Raw genomic sequence first — 26392 nt, 5'->3', positions numbered from 1 at the left:
TACTAGGGTCACACTGCAAACACTACCTTAATGAAGGGAGTTTCTAAACCTACTGAACAGGAGTCTTTAACTTTGAGATTTTCTAATTCAAATGAATCAACAAACTAAAACCCTTCCCAAGACCAGCAAATGAGATGATAAACTAGTGACCTATTTGAATCTATAATTTGCACAATATTAATTCTTGTTAAAGATTATTTATACAGAAAGTTCATTGTTTAGTCTTGACAGCAACTCTTTCTGTCATTCCATACCATTATTACAAGACATTACTAGTATTTTTGCAACATGTATGGGCAGAGTTTGGGTCCTGCAGCTTTTTCCTCTTCCACCTATCCTCTCTTTTGCCTTGTACCCTCCTGAACTACTTTGGTGGTCAAACCCCAAATGGTAAAACACCTTTTTCTTGTTATACTTTGCAGAGGAATTAATCTTTCAGTAGGATATTCGACATGTGAAGAAGCCAGAGTAATTAGGGAAAGGACTGATAATTTTGAAGGAGTCAGGTGAGAATCTTTTTAACGTAATATTTATTAAAAAATGACTAATTAGTAAAATTGATGTTTCTGGCGTCAGAAGGAGGCCCCCCCAACACAAAGGAGATCCTAATTGTGCAGAGCTGACATCCTCATCCATGCTCTTATCCCACATAACTCCCTGCTTCTGGGGAGGGGAGCTTGAATGGAGGAAATGGGGTGGAAGGAACACCCCGACATCAAGCTAATTATCAGCTGCTCTGACCCTAGAAGACGGACTCCATCCAGCCGGCGCAGGCTCGCAGGGAGAGTCGGCAAGGGGAGCTGTAGAGTTTATTTGCGCCCTTCCCCGCCCCCTCAGCAATGGGGCCAGCCCGTGTAGAAGAAAGGCGGGCACGGAACATGCCCGGGGCTCCGTCAGGGTTGGGCTCCCGCCACCCAAGTACCTTGATGGCCTCAGCGCCGCGATCACCCTCCGCCAGCCGGGGAGAAGGGGAAGCCGAGCCGCGCCTCTTGCGTCAGTCGGTCGGCGCAAACCCCCCCTTCGCTGTGCACCCAGGCCGGCCCGCTTGCGCTCCAGGCCGGCTGCCCCGCTCCCGATTGGGTGCCTGGGGCCGCGCGGGGGGCGGGGCTCCCGGAAGTGCCGCTGCCACAGCGGCCCGGCGCGGGGAGGGCGGGGCGCTTTAGTGGCAGGGGCGGCGCTAGCTGCCGCGCGAGTTGCTGTTTTGGTTCCTGGTTCTGAGGGATTCCACAAGGCGCGAGACGCGGCCCCTCCTCCTCCTCCTCCTCCTGCTGCTGCTGCAGCAGACCGGCGCCGCCCCCGTCCCCTGCCGCAGCCCGAGCCCGAGCCCGCCGGCGCTGCCCATGGCCGCTGAGATCCAGCCCAAGGCGCTGACCCGCAAGCCCGTCCTGCTCAGCAAGGTGGAGGGTTCCCAGGATGTAGTGAGCATGGCCGCGATCGTGCCCAAGGAGGACGGGGTCATCAGCGTCTCCGAGGACAGGTACTGGCAGGGGGAGGCGGGCACGCCGCCTCGGCCCCGCCCGCAGCCAGGGCGGCAGTGCCCGGGGTCCCCGGGGAGCGCGTGTGGGTCCGCGGTGATGCTGCGCGCGCGCGTGTGTGCGCGCGTGCATGAGACGAGCCCACCCGTGGGGCTGGGGTCCCGTAGTGGTCTCCCTGCAGGGGTGCAACGGGCTCTGTGTGCAAAAACTGGGGTGGGAAAGGGATTGCTCTGCGTGTATCAGACCTGCCCCCATGGTTAGCAGGGCGATCCGCTCGGTGTTGGGCTGGCCTGTGTCTTGCAGAAGGAGACACGAACGAGTTGCTCGGGCAGAGCATACGCCGAGTAGATTAAATATTGATCAGGCCTATTATGTATGCACACTGCTCACTCTGCCAGGGAGCTCACCGTGTCATGGTAACTCTGCTGCATCTGACTAGTGTGCATGATTCAGACTACACAGACGTGAGAAAGGATATGTTGTGGCTGATGCCTGGTCAAAACCAATAACGTATCTTTAATTAACTTTTATATCAGAGATTCCGGGATTCCGGATTTGTGGTCACACATGCTAAAATGTTCTGTCCTGAAAATTGAAGTGAGTCATTTTCCATAATATGCTTGTTACTGTACGCCAGAAGTGGTGTGCGAGTCAGTGCATGACTTTTCCTTTGTCATAAAATGTAGTGGAGGAGTTCACAAATGATGCTCCTTGAAAATTTCATATAAATATATTCACAGAAGCCAAGCTGGGTTTTTTTCAGTCCAACATTGTACTTCAGCAGGCCTTTAAAACAACAGTTGCATTGCTGTGTGTGTTGTTTGGTAACTTGCTAAGAAGGAGCTGCTAATGTTTGTAGCAAAATGTCACTCAAATTACTGTAGTCTCATGTTCAATTTCTGTTTATATTATTAAAATCAGCATTCAGAAAGATATGTCAAACTCAGAGTTGATAACAATGAGCTACAACAGTTGCACTGAATAGCCTTTTGTGTATTTTAGTCTTGTAGCTACAGTTAAGTAAATCTGCTAGATTGGGGAATCAAACTTTTTAGCATTTCAATATGAGCAGTTTATATTATTCGTTAATCTGTGTTTGATACGTAATTTGTCAGACCAGTTTCAACACATGCAGCTTTTGACAAATCCATGTGAGATTTGTTTTGACACGAAACAGAAGATACCAATGTTGTTCACTGAAACAGCGCTTCTAGTTCTTATCTAACAAAAACATTTCCTGGTAGTTCTTTTAAAAATAACATATCTAAAGGATAAGAAACCAGTCCAATATCTAGTATTGTAAAACTGCTAAACTGTCTGGTATTTTTATAATTTTTATTAGTCTTACTCCACAATATAAAAGTATGTCTTAAACCATCCAATGATGCTTTTTTTCTTTTTCTTTTTCTTTTTCTTTTTCTTTTTCTTTTTCTTTTCTGAAAGAGTTCAAATTTACCTCATTTAGTGGCATTTCCTCTTACATCTAGAATGGTTTCATTTTGTTAACTCTATAGGAGTGCTTTCCCTTAAAATAAAAAAATGTTCCATGATCCTAATTGGAACCCATATAATAACAATTCTAAAATGTAGTTTCATTGAATCATAGAATATCAGGGTTGGAAGGGATGTCAGGAGGTCATCTAGTCCAACCTCCTGATCAAAGCAGGACCAATCTCCAATTTTTGCCCCAGATCCCTAAGTGGCCCCCTCAAGGATTGAACTCACAACCCTCGGTTTAGCGGGCCAATGCTCAAACCACTGAGCTATCCCTACCCCCAAAGTAAAGCTCTATATGATACTAGAGCACCACAGAATATCAGGGTTGGATGTGACCTTAGGAGGTCATCTACTTCAACCCCCTGCTCAAAGCAGGACTAATCCCCAATTTTTGACCCAGATCCTGGGATGTCCCCCTCAAGGATTGAACTCACAACCCTGGGTTTAGCAGGCCAATGGTCAAACCACTAAGGTATCCTTTCCCGCATCATCACACAACCAAAAATCAGTTGATTTATCTGCTCCTAACAGGATTGTGGGTTGTTTTTTTTTTAAACCAGATTGTTGGCCCATGGGCACTTTATCTCAGGTTCAGGATTTTCCTTACTTTAGACTCCAGTATTGTCATTAAAAAGAATGCCCTTTTATCAGTGTACTAGTATTGAAAAAGCCTGAGTGTTACCATAAGTTAGTTTCTGGTTACCTGTTTGATACCTGAACTATGCAAAATCTCATTAAAGTTCATCCATGCCCTGGGCTCCAATAAGCTCTCGTGTCTGTTATGAAAAGAAAACACTTCAGCTTCTTAGAGGCAGGTATACTGTGGAATTGCTAGTGACTGAAAATGTGAAATCCACTTATTTTAAGTGATATGGCCAAATTTCGCTGTGTGAGACGCTGAGTAAAGCATGAGTATAGTAGCAGTTGGCGCATAATGACATGCTGGATTGATGCCACTGATGTTCTGCGCTGTAAGAAAATACTTCTCAAACATTCTTTATCTTAATAGAGTGAACGTACCTGATATCTTTCCCCTTAGAGAAAGAGAGTAAGGGGTCTTATTGTTTCTTGCACTACTTTTTACAAGGTATAAAACCCCCTAATTTTTATGTGCCAGAATAGCAGCATGACACTGTAAGGTAACATTTCTGTACGCCATGTAGAGATTCTCTGTTAAAAGAAGCCTTTGTCTGAAGGAGCCTATAGTAAAGTGGAGATCTGGAGAGTATCGCTAAGGAACATGGGTATTTAAAATCTTCTGATATGATGATTAATCTGCCTGTTGATAAACCTGGTTAAAAGTGATTCTTTTGCTTCTTTCTTGCTGATGTTTGGAGTGCTGTTGGCAGTACAGGGTGGATCTAGGAAAACTAGAGGTGCCTTTGTTAGGTAATCTGGAAACCTGACTCTTCCACTTGACTCTAATACATTCTTTCGTTAACTACACTTAATTCATTACTTTAGGTAGGAATGGATTTATGTAAGTGGATGATGATTTTTGGATTCATAGCTGAAGTAGTACTTTATTTCAGTCGTCACTACTTCTATTGCAGTTAAGGAATTCAGAGATCTGTGTTAAGCTTTATTTGGAGGACAGCAGCTTGGGAGTAAACTTGTAGCCTTCTTGTTACAGAGACAAGAGCATGGTAGGGGAATGCAGCAAGTGACAATGTTTGCTTTCATCACTTCAGTGCTATGCTGCCTCCTAGTTTGATTTCCCATTTAACGTTGAGTCTCATTCTGTATTGGCTTATGTACTCCAATTAAGCCAATACAGAATGAGGGTCAGTGTTAAATGGGAAATCAAACTAGTAATGAATGTGGAGAGTTTATGCCCGTTTCCTTACTTATGGAAGCAGATGGTAGTTCTGGCTGAAGTGAGACCTATTATGTGTAGAGCTCTGCAAATCTGTGGGTGTCTGTTTTATATCTGCAGATACGGATATCTGCGGACCATGTTTGCGGATCGCAGATTAGATGCGGATAGAAATTTTGTATCTACGCAGGGCTCTAATTATGTGTATCAGTTGTATGTGAGATACTCTGAAATTTATTAATCAGCTTCAGCTGGAATGATTTGTATCCAACATTTGGGATTAGGAATTTTTTATGAACGTAAGAGAGTCATCAAATGGCTCTTTATTCCTAACACCATCAATGTTTAACAATCAAAGCTAGGCTTTAAGGTGGGTGTCTGTTTTGCATCATCTGGCTCTTCATTTCATAAACTGTCTAGGATATGCAAAAAGAAAAGGAGTCCTTGTGGCACCTTAGAGACTAACCAATTTATTTGAGCATGAGCTTTCGTGAGCTACAGCTCACTTCATCAGATGCATACCGTGGAAACTGCAGCAGACTTTATATATACACAGAGAATATGAAACAATACCTCCTCCCACCCCACTGTCCTGCTGGTAATAGCTTATCTAAAGTGAGCAACAGGTTAGGCCATTTCCAGCACAAATCCAGGTTTTCTCACCCTCCACCCCCCCACACAAATTCACTCTCCTGCTGGTGATAGCCCATCCAAAGTGACAACTCTTTACACAATGTGCATGATAATGAAGTTAGGCCATTTCCTGCACAAATCCAGGTTCTCTCACTCCCTCACCCCCCTCCAAAAACCCACCCCCATACACACACAGACTCACTCTCCTGCTGGTAATAGCTCATCGAAACTGACCACTCTCCAAGTTTAAAACCAAGTTAAACCAGAACATCTGGGGGGGCGGGGTAGGAAAAAACAAGAGGAAATAGGCTACCTTGCATAATGACTTAGCCACTCCCAGTCTCTATTTAAGCCTAAATTAATAGTATCCAATTTGCAAATGAATTCCAATTCAGCAGTTTCTCGCTGGAGTCTGGATTTGAAGTTTCTTTGTTGTAAGATAGCGACCTTCATGTCTGTGATTGCATGACCAGAGAGATTGAAGTGTTCTCCGACTGGTTTATGAATGTTATAATTCTTGACATCTGATTTGTGTCCATTTATTCTTTTACGTAGAGACTGTCCAGTTTGACCAATGTACATGGCAGAGGGGCATTGCTGGCACATGATGGCATAAATCACATTGGTGGATGTGCAGGTGAACGAGCCTCTGATAGTGTGGCTGATGTTATTAGGCCCTGTGATGCTCAAATAAATTGGTTAGTCTCTAAGGTGCCACAAGGACTCCTTTTCTTTTTGCGAATACAGACTAACACGGCTGTTACTCTGAAACCTGTCTAGGATATGGAGTCTTGATGTCTTTCTGTATTTTGTGCAATGCCCAGAGTTGTGCCTGGGTTCATTGCTTTGTAGACTTTTAACGATCATTTTAAACAATAGCTAACAATACCCTCATGGCTGATGCAATATGAGAACCTGAACAGAATGTACTTTACATGTATAACAGCAACATTCTTAAAGTTGACTCTGTCAAAATAAAGGATGTATTAGTTTATTTTTAAAGTTCTTAAGGTTTTTGGTTTTAATTTGGAAAAACATGAAATCTGATGACCCCTGTATTCTACAAAACTGGTTTCTGAATCCTGATCTTAAAGTTGAGATAATGCAGATTGTTAAACCAAAACATCTTCCAGTGTGTCTGTGGTCTCTGAACTGTTTGGGTTAATATTTATCATGACGTGGGATATTGAGGAATGGTATAATGTATATGATGTGGATGCACACTGGAACAAATAATTGTCTAACTTTATTTTGACTTTGTTTTAGAAGAAGTGAGTATACCTGTTTACACTGGTGAAAGCTAAAGCCTATCTAAGAATGTTTGTTTAAATCTGATAAGGTGAAGTTCTGAGAACAAGATTAGAAGCTTTCTTTCACACTGCCCTACCTGCTAACAAACTGCTGGAGCTGACAGCCACTTAGATCCCAACACGTAGAATCCTATATCATACACAGCTTAGATTGGAAGTGTGCCAAAAGCTTTTACACTTCAGGCTAAATATTGGAATTTTTAAGGATCCAGAACTGAATGTCTTGTCATTGGTCTTTAAATTCAAGGGGCTCTGGAAATTTGTGATACATATTGGCCAAATTCTCAAACGTGCTGAGCATTCCTACTTCCCATTGACTTGAGAGGAAATCAAGGTGGGTAGAATTTAATTTTTTTTAAACCAAAAAAATCTGATAGATTTATTTTTTTTAGAGGATTTTAAAGAAAAATATTTGAAATTGATAACCAATGTTAAGGACTAAACTTAATATCCATTACAATAATTTAAAAAATATAAAGCAGTACATGTTGGGTACCCAGTTTTAAAGAAAGTCAAACCACTGGTGTAAGTCACTGGCTAAGAACCTGGAGCTAGAGTTTGTTGAAGTGCTAAACCAGCTTTTGACATCAGTAGCTTTTTCTGCTGGTGTGAGAGAATACTTTCTTTTTAGTCTATTCAACTAGTTCTTAGTTGGTTCAAAGTTAAGAAACCAATGGGAGTTGAAAAAGCAGAAAAGTTTGTTCTCTTCCAATTTATGAATAAAAAACAGCTGAGAGGATGAGATCTACTAGTTCTAAAATTTTGAAGGGCATAGTGGTTCGAAACTATCAGTTGAATTTACTGAGCACAGATACTTTGAATAAATCAATTTTAAATGCAGGAGAGGTTTTGATAAGAAACACTTTTATTAGAAAGTTTATGTATCTCGCAGTTTTATTTAACTAATAAAACAATTTTAAAATGATGCTTTTATGCATTTTAATTTTATTTGAATTTCTATCCAAATAGTTTTACACAAATCACAAGTAAAAAAACACATCATATAGTAAATAAGAAATGCATCATTCACAGTTTCTAACAATAAAAATGTAAAAAAAACAAGGACTGAATAAAAGTTTACTATATTATTACTTAAACAAATGTGTGTAGATGTAGTGTACCGCCCCCCCGACGAGTAAAATGAAGCACAATTTAATGTGTAGGCTACATTTAGTTGCAAATCAGCATGTTTTAATAGTTACCAGCCAAAGAGAATCAGCCTTTCTTTAGGAAAGTAACTTAAAAAGTCAAATGCAAAACACAGTTTAAAATCAGTGTCTTGAATCAAGGTTTCCTGCTTGCTGCTTTAAATTATTATTAAAATTGGTGATTTAAATCATTTCAATTTAAATCAGACCACTCTGGAAGAGGTTGTGTGTGCTGCACACCTCTGAAATTTAGGTCATCAGCCTGTCACAAGTTCAAGTCACTATACAAATATTAAATCTTCATCATAGCATTGTGGGGGAGGTAGCTATCCTTAGCCAAACATTGGATACAGAGGGAGAAATGGATTGACTTGCCCATTTGTCAGGGGCTGTGTTCAGACTTGTCTATATTGGCAAACTTCTGAAGCTACTAGCATGCAGCTTCACCAGTGTTGGGGGTGCTAGTGCAGTCTGGCTGCTAGTGTTTTAATCATGGTGTCCTCTGAACCTGCTCTGAGCAAGGTTGGATATATCGTGGGGTGGTGGCTGCCATTGGTCAGTCTGCACTATCAGCCAGAGAAGCATGGTAGGAGATCTATACCAACTTGACAGTCTGCAGAGCTTTTCTGACTGTGAACTCATTTCTCTGGACTGTGCTCTCATCTCAGTGAAAGTCCTGGGCTTTAACTCCCATATAGTTGATTTTGAAAACTTGGGAGTTAAGGTCAAGCATTATACCTCTGCTCCATTCTGATCCAGTACTGTAGTCCATAATGGGGGAATCATCAAAGCTCTTCATCTGATTTTCTTTGTCATTTTCTAAAATGCAGTAGTTGTAATAACTTAAAAGGAAACAAAACTTGGAAAAGTAATTTTATGCCATAAAGGGTAATAAGTTAGAAGTAAACTATAAAAATAAATGTGTACTAGCCCCCCTACTCTGTTGTGTTGCTGCAGCACCTAAAGGCCCCACCCTTATTGTACTAGGTACTGTACAAACATAACAGATGAAGACCCTTGAAGGTTTACATTCTGAGTTCATATTGGCCTCTCTATTCACTCCACATCCAATGAACTATAAAACATTAACTTGTACTGCTCATGCTGTTTTGCAACTTGAGGTTTTCATCAGACTTTTTCAATTTAGATCAGCCTAGTTTGACGTAACACACCTGTCCATGGATTATCTTCTGGGCTTGTTAGTCAGCAATTCTGTTAAAGAATTTGTACGGCAAAGGGTTTTGATCTATAGAAGGAATTTAGATTTCCACACATTACTGGTGTTGCTCAATATGGTTGTAGGGAAAGCACACTTCACCATAATTGACATCCACATAACTTCAGTGTACTTTTTTGCATGCTTGTGAAATACACTGTGAGGTATTGAAATTTGGCGTTTCAGCTATTAAAGACTTAGAATAAACTCTGGTTCCTTGTATCTTCTTGGCCATGTCAAGGAAGTTGGGCATATAGTGGCATAGACTATATCTTAAGAATTTATTTTAAATCACACCTGGGAAGTATTTTAAGGAAGAGGTGAACATTCAGTGGTCTGAATGCAGCACCCCAAAAAGAGGATGTGGTGGAGTGCAGTACTGTGCAGCTTAGTTCCTGAATCCATTGCTGCAGTAAGGGTGGTATGCACTAGACAGTTGACCATTGGTTTGCAGTAGAAGTTAAGAAGGAGTGTGCCATCAGTGCAAGATCTGAGTGGGTTGGCAATGGGTATTTGAGTGTGGTGTGTCTTCTCTATACAGGCTTTGTATGAATTCCCAATGTAGTTTACTGCAGAAGTAGTAGTTACTTAAAGCACTATCCCCAACTACAGCACTGTTTATGGGTGAACAAAATGACAGCTCCCTACTCTGAGGAGCTTACAAAATGGGATCCTACAGGGGTCAGTCCTGGGTCAGATACTGTTGAATATCTTACTCTCCACCCTATTATCCAGGTCATTAGTATGCTTACAAATTTTGCAAATGACACCGAGCTGGAAGGGGTTACAAGTGCTTTCGAGGACAGGACTAAAATTCAAAATGACCTTGACGAATTGGTCTGAAATGAACAAGATAAACTGCAATAAAGAAAGGAAAAATCAAACGCACAACTACAAAATGGGGAATAGCTGGGTTAGGTGTTGGTACTAATGAAAAGGTTCTGGGTATTGTAGTGGATCACAGATTGAATGAGAGTCAACAATGTGATGCAGTTGCAAAAAAGGCAAATATCATTTTGGAATGTATTAACAGGAGTGTTGTATGTAAGACACAGGAGGTAATTGTCCTACTCTAGTTGGCACTGATGAGGCCTCAGGTAGAGTACTGTGTCCAATTCTAAGCACCAAACTTTAGGAAATATGTGGACAAATTGGAGCAGTCCAGAGAAGAGCAACCAAAATGATAAGTTTAGAAAACTTGACCTATGAAAAAAAGTTAAAAATGGGGCATGTTTAGTTTTGAGAAAAGAAGACTGAGGGGGGACCTGATAACAATCTACAAATATGTAAGGGCTTTTATAAAGAGGAAGGTGATCATTTGTTCTGCATATTCACTGGAGGTGGGGTAAGAAGTAATTGGCTTAGTCTACAGCAAGATATTTAGAATAGATGTTAGGAGAAACTTTTGAGCTATAAGGGTAGTTACTCTGGAAGAGGCTTCCATGGGAGATGGTGGAATCCTCATCAGTAGAGGATTCCACAGTAGTCATCTGTCAAGGATGGTCTGGGTTTCCATGGTCCTGCTCAGCACAGGGGGCTGGATTTGATGACTTCTTGAGGTCTTTTCCAGCCCTACATTTCCATGATTTGTGAAATGGGAAACAATGTATAAATCCTCAGTGGATGTGAGGAGGGAATATGGGGGAATTTAGGGTTACAAATGTGGCAGTTCATGAAATATTTATTGTTATGGACACAATTTGTTGTTCCTTTTGGTATTTTTAAGCTAATTTGATAAATTACAACATGGTGACAGTATTTGGAATAAGGCCCAGGGTGGAACTGAGTGTTGGATGTCTAACCAGAAGAAGTGAACACTGAAAATGGACGTGAGGGAGAAAAGGAGAGTGGATAGCTCTTCTCATAGGGTCAGAAGCTGTTCCAGACATTGAAGGCAGCATGGGAAAAATAACTGTTCTTAATTAACATGTGTGTACCCTGTTTTACTGCCAAAATATTGGGAGCAGCATATTAGCTGTTTTGTTGATTACTTGTTTGATTATCATGCATCTAGTGAAGTGACGTCTTTGACCTTGTGTTGGATCATATTAAAGACGTTCTGTATTAAAATCACAAATGAGTTTGATTCCCCATAGTTTAAATTCCAGGGTATTACTAATTAAGAGGTCTCTTGGTTTTTGGTACTGTTTCTCTCCCTCTATGTGTGAAACTTGCAAGCTGCTAATTGTGTTAGTACATTCTAAGACAGTCTGTTCTCAAAGCAATTCACAGAGAGAGAGAGACTCAAAGCAATACTCTAACAACAGAAACAGCACCCAGAGACTCCCTGCCCTTTTGTTGTATTAACAATTGTGATTAAAATAGAGATAGAGGATGTCTGTGGATGGATGCTTGGTGTGGATAATAACTGAATGATCAGGGGGGTGCCAGCCTAAGAATCCAGTGTCCATCGGCTGAAGAAGGCGTCAAGTGGAAATAACCAGAGGACCCCCCCCTCTCCCCCCCCCTGGAGGGCAGACTGGAATCCACCCGACAGCCTCAAGAATGGGAGAACCAAAGAACAAGATAACATCTTGGAGCCGTCAGGAATGTGCTATCTGCTGATTGATTCAGCAACAGCATGATGAAGCAATTCCCATAGACTGGCATAGGAAGAAATTCCTATAAAAATAGACTCTAAAAAGTGAGAACTTTGGGGTCTGATTCTGCAAACCAACTTCCAGGAGCATCAGATGAGCATCTGACAAGGCCCTGCTCCCTCCTCATGTCCAGGCCACCTGGCCAGTGGCTTGGCATGAGCAACTCTAAGGCTGGTAACTATGATAACAACCTTGCAGAACCTGTGTGTGTGTGTGTGTGTGTGTGTGTTTGTATGAATGAATGTGTGAATAAATATGAGATTGAATGGAATGTTATAGCTATAACTAACTGCTTACTATGTTTCTTTCTGTATTCACAATAAATGTGGTATTTTGCCTTTTTCCCTTTAATAAGATCCTGCTGGTTTTTAATTTATTGGTATAACACTTGCCATAACACAAGTTTCTTCACTTAATGCTGCACCATCATGCGTATATGAAATGCAACCACCTGGTGTGTTTGGGCTTGGTGGCACAGCCTGTGGGTGTTTTGTCATATTCTCTTCAGAGCACCTGTAGTGTAAAAAGCAAGGATGTATGCAACACCTTACCCCTGTCTTTCTGATTTCAGCTGTCCAGTTACTACTCTTTGCAGGTCAATGAACACGATTTTTAGTGTGACTGCTATATTTTCATTTCTTAATTACCTGAAGAACTCTTAGACATAGGTGATGGGTGTGCTGTGAGGACATAGCCTTGACTCAGGCCTGTATGGTCATCCAGGGCAGGGGTTCTCAGGACAAATTTTTTGGTGGCCTCAGAGTGCGTCCATGCACCTGGAGCCCTTCAGCCCTGCTGCCCCGCCTCCACAGGGCTGAAGCCCAAAGCCTGAACCCCCCTGCCCCTGGGAACGTGGGGAATTCACTGCCTGCCTGCCTTCTCCTCCAGCGTTGTGCCCTAGGTGTCTCCAGAGGGGAGCAAGGTCCAACCTCTGCTGGCAGCCTCAGCAACTAAAATCTAAGAGTGACTTGAAGTGGACATGTGAAAGGCCTATCCCGGTTTACATATGTGGGACCTGGCAAAATCTGAACTTTATGAAGATGTACATTCCACTTTAATTGGGTAGATGTAGTTTGGGAACTAATGTAGCTCATTTCATACAAAGTTGACTAATGACAATGGCAACTGCAACATCTGTCAGGTGATCTGGATTATATTGATTGACTCATGAGGCAGATCTCATGCAATGATTAAGCTTGTTTTTTGGTTTATTGCCTTACCAGTTAACATTAGCCATAGCAAAGGTGGGAATCCTTCTGGAAGGTATCTAGAAGTTGGATTAGCAATAGGCTTCTGCCATTGTTACAGGGTGAGTTATTCTTCTGTCCCTTTCTGGTCTCTGAGTGCACCATTTCAGGTGGGAGGCCCCAGGCCTTAATTTATCCTGCAGTGGTATTCTGTGATTCTCCCACTCCTAAACTGGGCCCTGGGCTTCTGTCATAAATATAAAGGGAAGGGTAAACCCCTTTGAAATCCCTCCTGGCCAGGGGAAAGCTCCTCTCACCTGTAAAGGGTTAAGAAGCTAAAGGTAACCTCGCTGGCACCTGACCAAAATGACCAATGAGGAGACAAGATACTTTCAAAAGCTGGGAGGAGGGACAGAAACAAAGGGTCAGTCTGTCTGTATGCTGGTGTTGGCCAGGGATAGACCAGGAATGGAGTCTTAGAACTTTTAGTAAGTAATCTAGCTAGGTATGTGTTAGATTATGATTTCTTTAAATAGCTGAGAAAAGAATTGTGCTGAATAGAATAACTATTTCTGTCTGTGTATCTTTTTTGTAACTTAAGGTTTTGCCTAGAGGGGTTCTCTATGTTTTTGAATCTAATTACCCTGTAAGATATCTACCATCCTGATTTTACAGGGGGGATTTCTTTATTTCTATTTACTTCTCTTTTTATTAAAAGTCTTCTTGTAAAAAACTGAATGCTTTTTCATTGTTCTCAGATCCAAGGGTTTGGGTCTGTGGTCACCTATGCAAATTGGTGAGGCTTTTTATCCAACATTTCCCAGGAAAGGGGGGGGTGCAAGTGTTGGGAGGATTGTTCATTGTTCTTAAGATCCAAGGGTCTGGGTCTGTAGTCACCTAGGCAAATTGGTGAGGCTTTTTTACCAAACCTTGTCCAGGAAGTGGGGTGCAAGGTTTTGGGGAAGTATTTTGGGGGGAAGGACGCGTCCAAACAGCTCTTCCCCAGTAACCAGTATTAGTTTGGTGGTGGTAGCGGCCAGTCCAAGGACAACGGGGGGAATATTTTGTACCTTGGGGAAGTTTTTGACCTAAGCTGGTAAAGATAAGCTTAGGAGGTTTTTCATGCAGGTCCCCACATCTGTACCCTAGAGTTCAGAGTGGGGGAGGAACCTTGACAGCTTCCGTACCCTCTGTATCAACCGTTGTTATCCTGAAGGTTGGATTGAGTTCGGGCATCTGCAATTCTTCCTTTCAGAAGTCAGTAACCAGTGGTATTTCACGATAAACCAACCTTCCTAAAACCAAAGTGATTGTTTTTTTAGCAGTAGGAACAAAACATTAGAGAGAAGTATTAAAACAGTCTACATGCATGCCTGTTTTACCTAATGCGCTGCCATCCTTTGTTGGGGACTTAGGGTCTAGCTTCTCCAGGCACCCCAACAGGGTCCTGTGTCTGTATCTGGTTCCCCCAGACATTTACTGCCTTTCTCCTTTTTAATTCTGCCAGAGTTCCTTCATTCTTCCGAGTCTGGTCAAAACCAGTTTTGTAAGTTGAGTGGAGAGGAGGCAACATCATAACAGCTTATAGGTCTTGAGCCATTCTTTTCTTTTCTTTCCTGACTGTTTTTCCAGACAGCTACTTATTGAGGAAAACCAGTTTATTCATACAGGAAACACCCTAATAGCCAGACCAACACAAAAAATTAACAAATTACCAAGCAACTCCAAATCCCTGTTACCTTTCTTTGAATGGTGAAATTAATACTGGGCTCTCATAAACAAGAATGGGAAGTGGTGGTAGTGCTGATATGCCAACATGAGGCAATGAAGGTGTATCACTTTGATAGGATAGTGGACAATAGTCTGATTATACTTTAGCTCACTCCAAATGTTAGGCTTGGAAAGCAAACAGGCCTGTGAAATGTGAAAATAATTTGCCTTTTACATGTTAGCAGTTTCAGTTGAAGACCCACCAACTCACTTGGGGTCACTTGTATGCTGTTTTTTATCATTTGTAGATAGTGGCTTCCAAAATTAAATTGAAGCTTTAGACAGTTTGAGTGCAACTTCCCTGTCAAGTTTTTTGTGCACACTAAATGATTAGGGATATTAGGCTTCAATCAGAAAAGTTGCTTGTTAGTGAAATATATCTGTAGACTTAAAATAAAAAAGCAAATTCTATTTAAAGGGACACTATCAGTGTGAAATTTAGTCAACTGTAAAAATATAAATAGTAGCTTAAGGCAGTACACCTGTCCTTGAGGTACCCTGCCAATTTCTTTGATTTTTTTTGTAATCCTTTTCCTCTTTAAAAGCTTTTTCTCTCCCCTCTTGCTATTTTTGGAGGGTGAAGGGAAAGGAGGGAACTCACACCAACAAAAGAGGATACAGACTGACTACACAGAGCAAATGCTGTAAAAGGCACAACAAGTAAGCAAATTGGGGGGAAAGGGATGTCTAGGGATAAACACATAACATTTGTCTTTTGTGTGGGGTTCCTATGATGTTGGTGAAGTATGTGCTACAAATGACCAAGAATCTTTCTTTAAATGTCATCCTTTCTAGGAGGTACTGCACTGGTGTGAGGGACTCATGGAGAAAATAAACTAATATCACAGATCTGTCAGTATTATTGTACCCCTAATCTGTAGAAGAACTACCTCATAATCAGAGTTGAGAATGACATTTTCCATTGCAGTGAAAAGGATACCTTACGTCAGTGGGGACAACTTGCGGGCCACACACGGCCTGTCAGGGTAATCTGCTGGCGGGCCATCAGACAGTTTGTTTACATTTGCACAGCCGCCTGCAGTTTCCAGTGGCTGCGGTTCACCGTTTCTGGCCAATGGGAGCTGCAGGAAGCGGCGTGGACTGCAAGGCCATGCTGACCTCTACTTCCTGCAGCTCCCATTGTCCAGGAATGGCGAACCGCAGCCACTGGGAACTGCGGGCAGCCGTGCAAATGTAAACAAACTGTCTGGCGACCTGCCAGTGGATTACCCTGATGGGCCACCTGTGGCCCACCACTGCCTTACATCCTTTTTTTGCCTATCAAAAATGGGCCCTATGCTGAAAATTAGTCTGTCAGAACATCTAAAATTGAACTTTGGAAGTGTTTATTGGGTCTATTTACATCTCCCATTGTGCTCAAATATTCTGTATGTTTCTGTAGCCACCAAGGAGACTACTAGTCTTGCTGATACACGATCTCTTTCTTTAAAGAGAGAGAATTTGTCCAGTATAACTTCAGGTTTTTGTGGTTCCCTTGCGTTAGAAATTGGGAGTGATATTTCTTTTGCTGAGGCAGCTTTTACTGCCCTTATTAGCTAAGAATTAATATTCCTCACTCTTGCTAGCTGATTCTTACAAGTGGGAGAAAGACAGGGAAGCTCTTTGCTGAAGCAATCAACTCTGATTTGGGGGAGAAAAGGCCTCTGTAATTGCAGCAGTATGGCTCTATAAAGGGAAACAGTTGAACAACCTAGGGACGCTAAGTAACGTACAGTCCTTGAGTATAGGGAGGTGAATCAGACTTCATACACAGCAAATCCTGTTTCTCTCTCTCATTTACTAAAACTCTCAGTAAATTAGTGGGAAATAACTGATTCATCTGTCCTGCTCTATGATGATGCTCCCAGCCTGTTAATGATCTTTCTGGATTTCTGCAGGGATTTTAGCTCTGTCTTGTCTGACTATTTAACGTAATCAATCAGCTTCACATTGTAATTCAGTTTGGTTTAATCAATCCTCGGATTATTTTAGACAAAAAGTGGAAGCAATTAAAGACTGGGTTAGTTTGTCACGTTTGGGATTCTGTGGCAGCTTGAAATGTTGATCCTTTTTTAAAATGGTAAGGTACATTGAGTCAGGTCAGTCAATCAGTTAGGATGAGCCCCCCTCTCAGCTCCTTCATGTATATTACCTGCAGAGATTGTGCTCCAAGCTGCACAAGATACAAATACTCCTGTACGTTGTCCAAAAGGAAATAATATGCATAGGAGCCAGATGGGAAGGGGAAACATTGCAGAGTATTAACTTGAATATGTATGTAGCTTTTTAGATTAGTACCCATTTTCCAAAACAGCTGGTTTGGCCCCGCCATGCTTTCCTTCCTCTTGAGATGAGTTCCTCATTTGAACGTTCTGTGGTCACTTGACATTTTGGGTGAGCATGTAGTCCCCCGGTGGGCAGGAAATCTCTTGGCTAGCTTTCACCATGTTTCACCTGTAAGCTCGGGTGCAGAGTAAAGAAGTTAAAACTACAAAAGCAGGCTATTTTTAAAAAGGACTCCTTCCAAAACTAACTTAATCCTTATTATTCCCCGGTAGCTGTCACCCAGAATGTTTGCTGCTTCTCTTTGTAAAGGTTGGAAGAGGTCTAGTCATCTGCAAACAAACCCCCGAACATCTTTGTGTGATTTTAAGCAGTGGGAGGAAGAATCTGTGAATGAGTGGCATAGTGGGTAGCAAAATAGAGGTGTGATGGTGCCCACCATAAGGCATTATGGAAATATGCTTATATATATGACATAACTGGAATATGTTTGATGCTACATACGCCATGTAACATATCTATGTAAAAGTTATAATCTACCAAATCTATTAATCCTATGTGTATGCATGTATTAGTTTTGTATTCGAAGTTATGAATAATGGCTGTGTACTGGCTTGATTTTTTTTTTTTTTAAGTAGCCTTTGCAAAGTATTTGCTCAGCTTCTTGAGAAAGGAATGTGCAAATTAAGTACCCAATCAAGAAGCATTTAACAAACAATGGATGTTGGAAGGCTCCAATCCACATAAGAAATTTTCCTGAAGACATTCAAGATACACGTGGGCAGTGGCTGCCACTGGTAAGAAACTCAGTCATTCATGGACATGTGACTGGCCTATGTGACTCCAAAACTCCATCTTGGAGCTGGACTTTGCATAGGAGAGAGGAGGGGGTCTCCACCCACAAGAAAAAGTCTACTTAAACCCCTGTGAGACTCTCTATTTTGTCTTCAGCTGGCTAAAGAGAGAGCCTCTCTATCCCCAAGGATACCTGAAAGAAACTGAAACAAAGGACAGTAACTACAGGGGGTGTGAGTGATTGCTGGACCCAGAGTAGAAGGAGACTGGTCTGTAAAAGGAAGGTTACTGGGTGAGGATTTTATCTGTATTCCGTTTTATTACTGTACTAGACTTAGATTTGCGTGTTTTATTTTATTTTGCTTGGACTTTGTTCTGTCGGTTACTACTTGGAACCACTTAAATCCTACTTTCTGTATTAAGTAAAAAGTTATTTTATTAATTAATTAACCGATAATATGTATTAATACCCGGGAGGGTGGGGGGAAACAGCTGTGCATATCTCTCTATCAGTGTTAGAGGGTGGACAATTTATGAGTTTACCCTGTACAAGCTTTATACAGAGTAAAACGGATTTATTTGGGGTTTGGACCCCATTGGGAGTTTGGCATCTGAGTGTTAAAGACAGGAACACTTCTTAGGTTGCTTTCAGTTAAGTCTGCAGCTTTGGGGCACGTGGTTCAGACCCTGGGTCTGTGTTGGATCAGAGTGGTGTGTCTGGCTCAACAAGACAGGGTGCTGAAGTCCCAAGCTGGCAGGGAAAGCAGGGGCAGAAGTAGTCTGGGCACATCAGTTGGCAGTTCCCAAAGGGGTTTCTGTGATCCAACCCGTCACAGTGGCGTAGTCAGAAGGATCTGTGCACAGCTGATTGCTTTGAGATACTGGTCGTGATTTTAGGTGAGTTTTAAGTGTGGTGGCTGGAGAACAAAGTGGTTACTGGTTTATTTTCTGTTTGCTTATTTTGGGTAAGGAAAATAAGGACAGAAAAGGAAGCAAAATAAGTAAGAGTGGAGATCAGAAAAAGCTAGAACTGCACAGGTTGCAAATTACCCAGAAAGTCTGAACACTGGGTCTCTGTTAACTAAGAAGCCCCTGAGCTGAGTGCATCCCAGTTTCAGTGAACTGCAGAGGGGTGTGTCCCAGCACAAAAAAGCAGGAAAATGACTACCAGTGAAGCAGCTATCAAACTAGAGGTGGCTAGACTGGAAGCAAAAGAGAAAGAAAATTAACATTGAAGACTGATGGAGAGGGAGGAAGCTGCCCACAAGAGAGCTATGGAGGCAGAAACTGCCAGGGAGAAGGCAGAATCAGCCAGGGAGGAAGCTGCCCACAAGAGAGCTATGAGGCCCAGATTAAAGCCCCAAATCATAAACTGGCTGTTATGAAGTTGAAGAGACAAAACACTTCAGCTGCTGGCTCCACTTCCCCAAAAATCCACAAATGGGAGCGACTGTGTCCACAGTATGATGAATCCAGCAATATTGCATCACCTTTGAGAGACTGTGCACCCTCCATGCGATCCCTGAAGATCAAAAGATGACCACATTGATAGTAAAATTAACTGGCAGAGCTCTGAACATATCCCTTTTGTAGGGAGGATCTTTCCCAGGAGGAGGGTGAAGAATCCGCATTTAAAATGCGAGACCCCTCTCCTGTAGATCAGGGTTTAAGGGAAGACTGGGGGGTCAGATCTCCTGGAAGGGGGCACCGCCCCCAACCTTTTAGGAACAGAAAATGGGGTGTCCAAAGGTGTTTTACCAATCCAAGGCACTCTATTAAAATATGTTATTCTTGCTACACTTGTAAGGGATAAAACTGTCTCTCCGAGACAGAAGGGGAAAAATCTCTGCAGGGGTGAAACTTCACAAGGGAATGGGGTCCAGCCCAGAGAAATTCCAGAGGGAGGGGCCGAGGGCAGGCATGGTTGCAGTACACCCTTTCCTTGCCAAAGCCCCAAACACATGCCTGAATTGAAAGCCTTCTCCAAAGAGGCAGAAGAATCTGCCTGCCAGGGGGCAAAAAGAAATGGGAAAATACAGTAAACACTAAACAAACTAAATTGTGTGAACAAAGCCTGTCCACCACAGATTTGCTGTTAATCTTGTGTCTTTTTTGCTAATTCATCTATGGGATAAAACAAAGGAATTCATACTAGTGGTAAACCCTTTAAAGATGTGGGACATACCTGATTTGTGGAAGAAACTGTTGTATATGCTAGGGATGGTGACAAGACAGCCCCACAAGCATGTTACTTTTCAGCCTATACCTGTAAACAAACTGGAAGCTTGGCACAGCAGCAAAAGCATAATAGGCCTATGCTGCTGTGTAGAAGGGGAAACTGAGGCACGCCCCCTCATGGCATTAGTGGCTAAATGCCACTCAACACTCTAACACAGTGCTTCTCAAGCTATCTGATATGGGGGACCAGCAATTTTTTTTTCCAATATGCATGCAGACCGGCAGCTGATAGACAGTCCGTGGACCACCACTTTGAGTAGCACTGCTCTAACAGATAGTGTTGTCTGCTTTCTGTTAGCAATACTACACCCCAACCTGTTTTCAGGCATCTGGGGACCAGGAACCCCAAAACTGGCTAGAACACTTATGAGTAACATCATATGGTTTAAAGGTACTGAAAAGAAGTGTAACCAAAGACAAACAGGGATTTTACATGTACTGCCTCTGCCATGGACAGTGTCCTAGTTATTTTGCTTGGTAATTCACTTTGTTCTGTCTATTACTACTTGGAACCACTTAAATCCTACTTTCTGTATTTAATAAAATCACTTTTTACTTATTAACCCAAAGTATGTGTTAATACGGGGGTGGGGAGGGTGGGGGGGGGAACAGCTGTGCATATCTCTCTATCAGTGTTATGGAGGGCGGACAATTTATGAGTTTACCCTGTATAAGCTTTATACAGGGTAAAACGGATTTATTTGGGGTTTAAACCCCATTAAAAGTTGGGCATCTAACTGTTAAAGACAGGAACACTTCTTAAGTTGCTTTCAGTTAAGTCTGCAGCTTTGGGGCACGTGGTTCAGACCCTGGGTCTGTGTTGGAGCAAACTGGCATGTGTGGCTCAACAAGTAACAGGTTGCTAAAGTCCCAAGCTGGCAGGGAAAGCAGGGGCAGAAGTAGTCTGGGCACATCAGTTGGCAGTTCCCAAGGGGGTTTCTGTAATCTAACCTGTCACAAGAGGCTTCTTAACAAACAATTCAGATTGCTTATTCTGCTTGAACCACACCTCTGTGTTGCTATTTTGCTTTCCTTCAAAGCTGAAATTACCGTTTTAAAAAGGGAACACAATCATTCTTCCTCTTTCTAGACTTATAGGTGACTTAAAAAAGATGAGTTTTTGAAGAGCTTCAAGTTGGTGTTCAGTTCTTAACTATAAAAAGAAAAATATTTTTTATTAATTTTATGTACTGAGTGATCTAGGAGAAATAACAAAATTAACATTTTGACAAAGACCTCTGTGATAAATGAAAGGGGGATGAGGGGTAAGCTCCCTTTTATGGACCCAGCCAGCCAGTTAGCTGTTTTCTACTTGCTTTACCTGTAAAGGGTTAAAAGTCTCACTGCTAGGCATAGGTAAAAGGAAATGAGTGGGCACCTGGCCAAAAGAGCCCAAGACTCCCCTTTTTGTCTGTCTGTCCTTTGTTGTCCCGGAGAGAGGGAACAGGGCAGCACTTATGCTGTAAGAAGCTTGGGGCCAGGTATGAAAAATCATCAGTATCATACCTAGAAACTACTCATTTGAAACTGCACATAGGTGAGTAGATCTGGAAATGTCTAGTAAGACACAGTTAGGTTTATCTCTTTTTATTTCTGTATGGCTTGTGGACTCCTCTGTGCTAACCCCAGATGCTTTTGTTTTGTTTGTAACCTTGAAGCTGGACCTCAAGAAAGTTATTTTTGGTGCTTAATTCTTGTAGTTGCGCCTTTTTTTAAATCTAGCAATAACCTGAGTTTCCAGATGTATTTTTTTTTTTAAATAAAATTTACCTTTTTTAAGAACAGGATTGGATTTTTGTGTCCTAAGAGACTTGTGCACATGTTTAATTAGCTGGTGGCAACAGCTGGTTTCCTTTGTTTTTCTTTTTCAGCTCTTCCCCAGAGTTGGGTGAAAGGGCTTGAGAGTACCCCACAGGAAGGAATTCCGAAGTGCACCTTCCTGGGTTCTCAAAGGGGTTTTGCACTTTGGTGGCAGCATCTACCCATCCAAGGTCAGAGAAAAGCTGTAACCTTGGGAGTTTGTTCGAAGCATGGAGTGGCCCATATTAATTTTTAGAATCCTTGCGGGCCCCCACCTTTGCACTCGAAGTGCCACGGTGAGGAATTATCCCTAACATCCTCTCTTGAAAATGTGAGAGTCAGATAATATAAATAGTGTGTCAAGTTACTTGGATTCATACATAGAGTTAGAACAGAATATCAGAGTTGGAAGGGACCTCAGGAGGTCATCTAGCCCAAACCCCCTGCTCAAAGCAGGACCAATCCCCAATTTTTGCCCCAAATCCCTAAATGGCCCTCTCAAGGATTGAGCTCGCAACCCAGGGTTTAGCAGGCCAGTGCTCAAACCACTAAGCTAACATAAGAGTTAAACATCCTCAATTCTTTAGGGTGTTAATGTGTGATTGCTTGCATGACGTATTGAAAGGAGAAATTTTGTAGTGAGTAAAAGACTAGAGACTAATGATTTTAGGTAAAGGGTATTGTATTAGAGAACAACCAGTAAAAGAATCCATCAGCTCCTGGCTGGTGAAAGCCAGCTAAGTCCTATGTCCATTACTAATATAAACAGTGCCTCCTTCAGAGAAGCAAATTTTTTAAAAAATGCTAAAGTCCTTTCAGTCCTGAAAAAAACAGTTGACCCCGAAGCCATCTCCAACTTCTGTCCTATCTGCAACATACCATTCCTGGGCAACATAATTGAGAAAGTACACCAAGCTCCAACACAACAGCCAACATTCAGCATGCCTCATAATCCGGGGTCCGACTACCTCACAGAGATATCTCTAATGGTCCTAAAAGACCAGTGTGTTATGGCCATGGAAACAGGTAAGAACTTCATGGTCATGCTTTTAGACCTTTGCAGCTTTTCTCACTATAGACTGCGGAGTATTACTAACAGACCTTACATAACACAGCATGATTAGGTAGTCCAGCACAAGTGACTCCACTCGTTCCTCAACAGCAGAACTCAGGGAGTGGTGATGGACAACTTCTCCTCCTCTCCAAAGGCCCTCACTTGTGGGGTCCCACAAGAATCTATAGTATATATGGGAAACCGCTGGGGAGAAGCCATGGGTTCAGCTTCCAATAATATGTTGATGACACTGTTATTTTTATATAATATAGATATAAAATCATTCTCAGCTGATGCAACCACCATCACTATGAAGGTGTCAGAATGCCTACAAGAAATCAGTTCTTGGATGGAGAGCAGCTGGCTTAAGCTAAACCCATAGAAGACCAAGGTGTTGCTTTGAAGAGCTAGCTGAGATGCTGTTTCCATCTTTGGAAGGCATACAACTCGCAACTCGTTTGTCAGTGTGCAAAACTTCAGGGTCCTGCCTGACTTCTCGCTAAGCTTGAGTGACCAGGTAGCATCAGTTTCCAAAAATCCCTTCTTTCACTTCCAACTTGTTAGGAAACTTCATCCCTCCCTCTGGGACAAAGATTTAGCCACATTTGTCACCTCCAGGATGGATTATTGTATCTGATTTTATCTGAAGCTGAATGTGAAAACAAGACACCAGCTGTTATAAGATGTGGCTATCTTGCTCTTCCTCTGTTTTAAGCCATCATGAACACACCTTATGTTTGCTCAAGTCCTTCCACTGGCTACCAATCAGCTTCCGATGCTAGTTTAAGGCTTCTGTCCTAATTTTCAAAGCAATTAATGGATCGAGCCCCAGCTACATTAAAGACTGAATGTCAATCTATGAACCCCAGAGATATCTGTCCTCTTCTGGGACAAAGCAAATTATAAATCTCCAGGTTGAATTATTGGAGGCAAAGAATTTGTGGTCAAGGCGATCTGGCTATGGAACAAACTATCAGAGAAGATCATTTGAATCTAGAGTCTGTCTTAAGGCGATACTGCAAAATCTCCCCCTTCAAAAAGGCTTTTCAACCGTGAAAATAATACCCCTTCTCTTCCTCCCCCAAACACTAACCAACCTATAAAAACCCTGAAACAAATCAACCTTTAAAAGAAAAAAATGAAGGAAAAAAATTCTTTAAAATGTCCAACACAAACTATCCTCCTACCCCAGCACAGGAGAATTCCAGAAGCGCCGTGTAGCCCACTAGGGACTTCACTGTTACTGTTGTTTTTGTGCAGAAGGCCTCAGGTCCTGTGGCGGGCAGCAGTGTGAAACTCAAACGCTATGTCTACGCTTAAAGCAGCATTCAGGGTACAGGTGCTACATGTTTAGCTACACAGTGCAGTGAGAGACAGGCTGGGTCCTTACTTGTCCCTATGGTGTGTATCTGCTTGCCGCAGTGAGGTCCAGAAGGTCTCCACTGCTGGAACCTTTCGCTGAGGTGAAGAAACTGCCTAACTATAGCAGTGGGAGGCAGTGGGACACTATATCACTAAAGATGGCTTGGGCATATAGAGAGCCCGTGTAGGTGGGGTTGAGGGTTCAGGTGTATTTGCCTAAGGTGTGCCTCACTGTCTACACTGGAGGTGGGCAAACTACGGCCCGCAGGCCAGATCCAGCCCCTCAGGGCTTTGAATCCAGCCCATGGGATTGCCCCCCATGGCACCGCAGGCCCCGCGCCACTCCTGGAAGTGGCTGGCTCCATGTCCTTGGGGGAGGAGGGGAAGAGGGCTCTGGGCGTTGCCCTTGCCTCCAGGCACCACCCCCCGCAGTTCCCATTGGCCAGGAATGGGGAACCGCGGCCAATGGGAGCTTCGGGGGAGGTACCTGGAGGCGTGGCAAGAGCAGCGCTTGGGGCCCTGTGCACCCCCTCCCCCAGGGGCCCCGCAGGGGTGTGGTGCTGGATGCTTGCTGGAGAGGCACAGAGTGGGGCCAGGGCAGGCATGCAGGGAGCCTGCTCTGGCCCTGGTGCGTGCCACTGCCACCCCTGAGCCGCTTTAGGTCAGCAGCACATGGCCGGAGCCCAAACTGCTCCTGCACTCCAACCCCCTGCCCTGAGCCCCCTGTCGCATCCCTCCTGCACCCCAATTCCCTGCCCCAAGCCCCCTGTCACACCCTGCACTCTTCCTGTACCCCAGCCTCCTGCAGTCCCCATCTCTCCTGCACCCCAAACCCCTTCCCTGAGCCCCCTCATACACCCTGCACCCCTCCTCTGCCCCAGTCCCTTGCCCTGAGCCCCTTCCTGCACACCGCAGTCCCTCCCACACCCGTGCCCTGGCCCTGCATATAATTTCCCCACCCAGGTGTGGCCCTTGGGCCAAAAAGTTTGCCCATCCCTGATCTACACTGCTGTTTATACCTGTGTTAGCTGGGCATGCAGTTTCTGTACTTCACATGCTATTGTAAGTGTAGATATACCCAAAGATAGATGGAGTCACAGTGTGTCTCTGGCCCTTTAAGAGGGAGAGGCCAGTGCACCTGTGACTGGTCCGCTGACCCCCAGCTAGGTTTAAGAGAAGGCATCTGGGCCCTAGACAGGGGGAGACTGGGTGAGTCAGGCTTGAAAGTCAGTAAGGAAAGATTGCAGGGAGCAGACGTGGGGCTTTCACTGCCTGAGAGAGAAGCTGCAGAGAGCAGAAAGTTCTGCAGGCCCTCGCTGGGAATAGGGAAATAGACTAGAAGCCAGGAGGCCTGGGTAGTGGGAGGATGAGGCTCTGGAGCAAGAGGAAAGCCCAAAGGTATGCTCTGTGGCCATACAGGGGTCAGGAACCTGGGATAGACCCAGGAAGGAAGAGAGGCTTTTATTAAGCCTGGGGCAGGTGGACAGTTGTTCACATTTTTGCTTTGTTTGATCTTTTGAACTTTAGGAGAGGACTCTGGCAGTGAGCCTGAGAGCCTGCTAGTCTGAAGGACAACTGAGACTGATGAAGACCCTGCAGTCACACAAGGCTGCGGATCCTGAACATTTTGGACTTTATTTTGTGATTTCATTTTAATATTAATTCTTCCATGACATGGGAGTTATAAGCCTGAGACCGTGTTGAAGTATTCTTTAGAAGCCATGAGAAAGGGAAACAGGAGGTGCTCCAAGATTGTGATCCTATGACAGATGGATACAAGATGAAGAAACTTGTTTTCCTGTGAAACTGGCATTACTACAGAGGAACTAAGAAGGGGAAGTATGCTGGGCTCAAACTTCTGTACCTGAAAAGCCCTGAGTAAACCTTTCTTTATCCTCCACCACCCTCAGTTTCTGCCATTTATTTTGGTCTTATGCTGGTGTGTCCAGCTTCTGAGTGTCATGTTTGATGGATTTGGCTTTTTTCTCCATTCTGCTTAATGTTTCTATAAGTCACCCTCTTTGTTCTCTTTCCAGGTAGTGTCCACATTATCACTTGCTCTGGAAATCATGTTGGGGGCACCCTTAAAGCATGGCCCAAATATGTCCATTGTCGTCATCTTACCATATCTGATGCTTTAGATTGATTTGCTTTAGTTAAAAGAATTTCTGATGTTTCAAGAAACTCTTTCCAATAGACTCTAGAAGA

General features: G+C 43.1%; 1 protein-coding gene across 5 annotated transcripts in view; it reads left to right on the top strand.

The window, feature by feature from the left end:
• The first annotated feature begins 1222 nt into the window (after nucleotides 1–1222).
• Nucleotides 1223–26392, top strand: part of WDFY2 (WD repeat and FYVE domain containing 2) — a 143837-nt gene continuing 118667 nt past the window's right edge. For all 5 annotated transcript variants that reach the window (XM_077810791.1, XM_077810825.1, XM_077810798.1 and 2 more), the window contains exon 1: nucleotides 1223–1477. In XM_077810791.1, coding sequence (XP_077666917.1) covers nucleotides 1341–1477 — 137 coding nt within the window. In that variant the 5' untranslated portion in view covers nucleotides 1223–1340. The remainder of the gene's footprint in view (nucleotides 1478–26392) is intronic.

The sequence above is a fragment of the Eretmochelys imbricata genome, chromosome 1 (genome assembly GCF_965152235.1).
Source record: "Eretmochelys imbricata isolate rEreImb1 chromosome 1, rEreImb1.hap1, whole genome shotgun sequence".
In the NCBI taxonomy this organism is placed as follows: Eukaryota; Metazoa; Chordata; order Testudines; family Cheloniidae; genus Eretmochelys; species Eretmochelys imbricata.
This window is presented reverse-complemented; position numbering and strand designations above follow the sequence as displayed.